At 32.2% G+C, this 5,750-nt stretch overlaps 1 protein-coding gene across 1 annotated transcript; it reads left to right on the top strand.

The window, feature by feature from the left end:
• Nucleotides 1–356: 356 nt before the first annotated feature.
• Nucleotides 357–5,430, top strand: LOC139875954 (APETALA2-like protein 3). The gene is made up of 11 exons (XM_071863252.1): nucleotides 357–718; nucleotides 1,317–1,342; nucleotides 1,481–1,511; nucleotides 1,688–1,775; nucleotides 1,942–2,087; nucleotides 2,200–2,244; nucleotides 2,328–2,419; nucleotides 2,513–2,655; nucleotides 4,844–4,915; nucleotides 5,006–5,187; nucleotides 5,343–5,430. The coding sequence occupies exons 1-11, from the start codon at nucleotides 357–359 to the stop codon at nucleotides 5,428–5,430; spliced, it is 1,275 nt and encodes a 424-aa protein (XP_071719353.1).
• Nucleotides 5,431–5,750: the final 320 nt, after the last annotated feature.

A 5,750-nucleotide genomic window follows, 5' to 3' on the forward strand; every position in this document is an offset into this window, starting at 1 on the left:
AATAGAGGATAATCTTCTTATTTTAGTCTATTTAGCGAAGTGAACAAAGACATTTCAAAATAGAATATTTAATAAATAATTTGGACGGACGGAGTATATAAGTATTGCGTAGATATTTTTTTATGAATATATGATCCTAAATGTACTGTTCGACCTATTTTATGTATCTACTTACCAAGGTTAAATTCTCTCTCTAGAACTAAAATGCTTCTCTCTCTAAAAATGGAAGCAGACAACCACAACTACCATCATTGATTCCGTATTACTTTTCTTTTTTTGCATATATTTTATGCGTAAGTAGTTTATATATTTGCTGTTCATTGTTGTGTGATATTAGGTCTCTAATACTTAACACGATGTTAGACCTTAACCTAAGTATTCATCAAAACATCATGTTTTCTGAATCAATTACTTCCAATGCTTCTGTTATGGAGACGTTAAGTAACGATTGCGATGAGGATCACTCATATTCGTGCTCGAATCTAGGGTATAATTTTGGTATACTTAAAAGAAATGATCAAGATTCTAATAAGGATACAACTAAACAACTTCTTCCCGCTATTCAAGGAGACGAAAGTGCTTTTGTTTCGAGGCAACAACAACAACATGAGCGTATACAACAGATTAAGAAGAGTAGGAGAGGCCCGAGGTCTCGAAGTTCTCAATATCGTGGCGTTACATTTTATCGAAGAACCGGAAGATGGGAATCACATATTTGGTTAGTTGCAACTATCAAATGTTCATTGTATATTTAGAGTATTGGAGTGACCTCTAATTAATTAATCATGAGGTTATGACTTCAATTACTGGACAATACGTATATATTCGTGAAGAAATTGATATTGTGATGTGTGTTAGTAGTCTTCTAATATATAAGAATATTTATGTTTACACAAATATGTGTTCACTCCATGCCATTACTTGAATTCATGACCTTAATATCAGATGGGCACTATACTACTAGGCCAATGACTTTTTGATAATTTTATTTATAATTATAGCATGTTGCTAATTGCTAATTTGGTAAGTAAAAGTCCTAGAATGTGCTAACTTGATAATTAGCGTAGTCTAAGACTTCTATTAATTAAAGCTGATAGTTATGTAAAGTAGGTTGTCATTTTATGACATTTTTTTTTTTGGATTAAAATGCAATAAATTTAGTTTCGAAGAGAAATGAATTTATGTTAAATTTTTTGTACTAAAAAATTAACATATTTAGTATTGTTAAAATATGAATTTTATGTCTGTAAATTTGCCTACAATGATAGTGTTGTTTGTATTGACTTATGATGAATTTTATAAATGATTTTATGTAGGGATTGTGGGAAACAAGTTTATTTAGGTAAGCAAATTAAAGTAGCATTGGATCCCTTTCTTTTTTATTAGTTCAATCTGGATGTGAATATGTTCTTTCTAGTTGTACAGTAATTAATACCTGATGTGTTATATTTGTTTGAATTCTATGTACTTTATTTTTTAGGTGCATTTGACACTGCACATGCTGCTGCTAGGTAACTAAATCTCTTCTTGTTTTTAGCTTAAATTATTACTCGATCAGTATTACAATACTAACCATCAAAAAATAGTTCAGTGGTTTGAGTCCTGATATCGTAGGTCTCAGTTTTAAAATTCACTATTAGTTTTCTTACAAATCATGTGTAAAGTTAAAATTGTGTTTTTTCAACAGAGCTTATGATCGTGCTGCAATTAAATTTCGTGGTGCTGATGCTGATATCAACTTTAGTATAACCGATTATGAAGAAGACCTTAAACAGGTTTGTGTAATACATGCACTTACTTTTTCTTTTTTGCTTGAAACATAAAATAAGTTAAAATATAACTAAAATACTGGTTGAGTTACATATATATGATACAAAAATTTACTTAAAGCATAGCTATGATCAAGTTATTTGAAATTGAGATTTCAATTTGTATCTATAGATAAACAACTTGACAAAAGAAGAGTTTGTGCACATTCTTCGTCGTCAAAGCACTGGATTCTCTAGAGGAAGCTCGAAGTATAGAGGCGTTACTCTTCACAAATGTGGTCGATGGGAAGCTCGAATGGGGCAATTTTTAGGAAAAAAGTAAGTTTTATTATATTGGTACTTGATTTTTGTCATAAATTCTTTAGTACATCTACCATGGATTATTCAATAATGTTAATTTAGTACTTAGATTGTTATCTTATTTTTGTAGGTACATTTATCTTGGATTGTTCGACGATGAAATCGAAGCTGCAAGGTCCCCACAACCACACGTGTAACTTTTAATTTTTTCTGATTTTTTAATTTGATACTAATTACAATCGCGTCTGAATAAATTAGGGCTTATGACAAGGCTGCAATGAAATGTAACGGGAAAGAAGCGATCACCAACTTTGCGCCTAACTTGTATGAAAATGAGCTTAGCGGTGAAGGTTAATATCAACCCACATTTCTCGTTCGCTCGTTAATTAAGTATCGTTTATTTGCTAATCATGATTAATTTATATTATGTGTTTTAAGTACAGAAAACTGTCAATCTATGGATTTAAACTTGGGTATTGCTCCCCCTTCATTAACAGAAAGTATTAAGGAAAATAACAATTTGGGGAACTTGCATCAGATCAACTATCTTTTAGGTGACATGTCATCTCATGCTGCAGGAACTAGGGTAAGTTTGTGAACTACGTAGTACTTTTATCTTATAATAATTTAACAATAATATTTCTTAATTAGTCCAATTCGCATACATTAGTATCATGTTTAAGGGTGCGTTTGATAAAACTGAATGATTTAGCGCTGAATGATTCAAAATCTGAATGATTCAAAGCCTCTGTTCTGAATGAAAATAAGCTGTTTGATAATCATTTAGAATAAACGATATAAACTGAGTAAAATTACCTTATCAAAGTGTAACATGAATAAAATATTCAATATACTTGTTAGTTAAGTGTTCAGGATAGGATTTGAGGAGAAATTTACAGAAAATTTATGCTCTTAATGGTTAAGAGAGTGTTTCATCTCTGAATGGTTCAGCACTGAATTCTGAACCATTTATCACCATATGTCATTCAGAGGTTAGAAACAAACACACTGAATGCTGAATGGTTTAGCATTCAGCACTGAACCATTCCATTAAGAGGCAAACAAATGCACCCTAAGTTGACCCACCAACACTTTTTATCTGACCTTCTTTTACTTTATATGAGAATCAGCTTCTGTATAGTAAGATTATATATATATATATATATATATATATATATATATATATATATATATATATATATATATATATATATATATATATATATATATGGGAAGGATCAATGGGGAAGTAACCAATCGGGGGAAGCAAAAAAATTATTTTGGATTTTTTTTTTTTTTTTTTTTTGTATTTTTTTTCATGCATCAAGATCACACGAAAATACGAAAATATGGAACATTTAGAAAAGACACTTCATGATGAATGTTATTATTTAGGCGGTAAAACGATCGACAAAAATAACATTCAAGATAATATTGATCGTGAAGAATGTTAACGTTTTTTTTCTTCATGTTTTGTGAAGTAAAATTTAGTCCGATTACTAAACCCAAAACACCAAACCCTAAACCCTGAACCCTAAACTCTAAACCGTTTGTGTTAAAAACTCAATCTAAATCCTAAATCTAAACTCTAAATCTAAACCCTAAACCTTAAATTTCTAAACCATAATATCTAAACCCTATAAACGCTAATATCTAAACCCTAATATCTAAACCTTAATATCTAAAACCTCAACATACGCTCGAAAAACACGATAATTGTTATATATTACTTCTTCGAGCGTTTTTCCATCAAAATAAACACATTTATCACAAATTGTCTTTATTAAATGTTCATATTTTCATCCAATCTATAATATTCGTGAACAAAGTTTTTTTAAAAAACGAAGAAAAAAAAAACATTTTGCTTCCCCCCGCTTTCCCCCGATTGGTTACTTCCCCCTTGATACTACAACTATATATATATATATATATATATATATATATATATATATATATATATATATATATATATATATATATATATATATATATCAAAAAATAAGTACTCATGGTTGCAAAAGTCGTCTTAGAGACGATTAGCCCAACTCGTTTCACCCAAATACGCTTAAAAAGTCTGTAAACACTAAAAAGTTGGGTCAAAGTCGGTAGCTAAGTCGGGTCAAGGTAGGTCAACGTTGGTCAACATCCAACTAGTCCCCAACTACTCACCGACTAGTAGTTCTAACGTCCCGACCAACAAGTTTCTGTCTCGCGACTTTTTCAACCTTGACGGTACTCCATAACATGATTTTATAAAAGTATGTAGAAACGATTTAAGACGTTTAATACACTTTAGGCGACGTTCAACTTATTTGACCCATCTGACTCGTTTCTTTATTGCTAAATTGTACCTATCTTCACTAATAGCTAGTGTACCCATTTAACCCATTTGGCCCATTTGACCCATTATAATTTGAATTCAACCTAAAGTGACCATCTCTCGATAACCACTTGGGCATAGCTCAAGTGGCCACCAGGACTCCTAGTGAAGCTGTAGGTTTCACGTTCGATCCTTGGCAAAGCGAGATCAACCTAATTAAGAATTTACAGTGGAAGGTGTTTTACCCGGCATCGGGGTGACATCCGAGTTCCCGATGTCCGAGGTTAACCTACTATGAGGGAGCCAATGTGCTCGTTCATATAGAGGAGTTCCTCGTTACCAAAAAGTGGTTATCTCTCATATGAGCAAGTTCAAATCGCTAACTACAATAGCGACATTGTTCCTTAGTTATTTTGTTATGTACAATAATTAATTTGAAATATTTCATTTTCAGATTGAGCAAAATCCGACGACATATGGTCCGAACCAAGCTAGTGTGCCTTCCGCCTTTCAATCCATTTATCAGGTAGGTGTCAATCTAATACCGGGTCGTTGCTTGTGCACAAAACAGGCCAATTTTTTGAGTTTAATTTGTTGGTTTTTAATCAATCATCAGGGAACAGTAATAGACCAAAGTATGGGTGATAAGTGTTCTTCGTATTGGGCGGCATGTGGAGAGGCTACACCAGTATCGTCAGTCTCCCCTGTTGCAGCATCATCAGGATTCTCTAATTCAACATCATCAGCAACTGCTGCTTATTTTCCTCATTGTTACTACAATGTTGCCAACGTAGCAACGTACTACTGTAGGAGCTGAATGTACAAGTAGATGTACTAAATCCATTCATTCCATAGTTCAAGGATTTTAAGTATTCAAATGTGATGTAGTTGAGTAATGGAATAGGCTAAATCATTTAAGCTTATTTTTTTAATCTCTTTACCATGTCTTCTAGTTATAGAGAGTTTGGTATTATGAAGGTGTTTGATTTGTGTTTTGGGAGTGGTCATATATATCCAAATAGTCTGTCTTATGTCCCATAATTGTAACTTGTTGGTCATATAAAAAGCTAGGTTACATCCTAACATAACAATTTTTATTGCCATATATATCGAATCCAACAAGTATTATGAGATAGCCAGTTGTCCGCGAATCGTGACCGTTTCTGATGGTCACCTCAGAATGCGATGTTGATGAATGATGAGATTTGAACATGAAACATTTTGTGATGATCTTAAACTTCAAACCTTTAAAACTAGTAACTACGGAGTAGCACCGTAGCACTTTATGTCAAATAGGGGGGGATTAATATCTGGTTTCATATGATTAACATGAAACCAAACCGGAAAAAAAAAAAACAAAT

This window comes from Rutidosis leptorrhynchoides, chromosome 11 (genome assembly GCF_046630445.1).
Source record: "Rutidosis leptorrhynchoides isolate AG116_Rl617_1_P2 chromosome 11, CSIRO_AGI_Rlap_v1, whole genome shotgun sequence".
NCBI lineage: Eukaryota > Viridiplantae > Streptophyta > Magnoliopsida > Asterales > Asteraceae > Rutidosis > Rutidosis leptorrhynchoides.

What these genes read in the sequence shown, in the direction of transcription:
- LOC139875954 (XM_071863252.1), top strand. Translation starts at nt 357, where the DNA reads ATGTTAGACCTTAACCTAAGTATTCATCAAAACATCATGTTTTCTGAA. An exon ending in AGATGGGAATCACATATTTG is followed by an intron (nt 719 to 1,316) that starts GTTAGTTGCAAC and finishes GATTTTATGTAG; the next exon opens with GGATTGTGGGAAACAAGTTT. An exon ending in TGGGAAACAAGTTTATTTAG is followed by an intron (nt 1,343 to 1,480) that starts GTAAGCAAATTA and finishes TTTATTTTTTAG; the next exon opens with GTGCATTTGACACTGCACAT.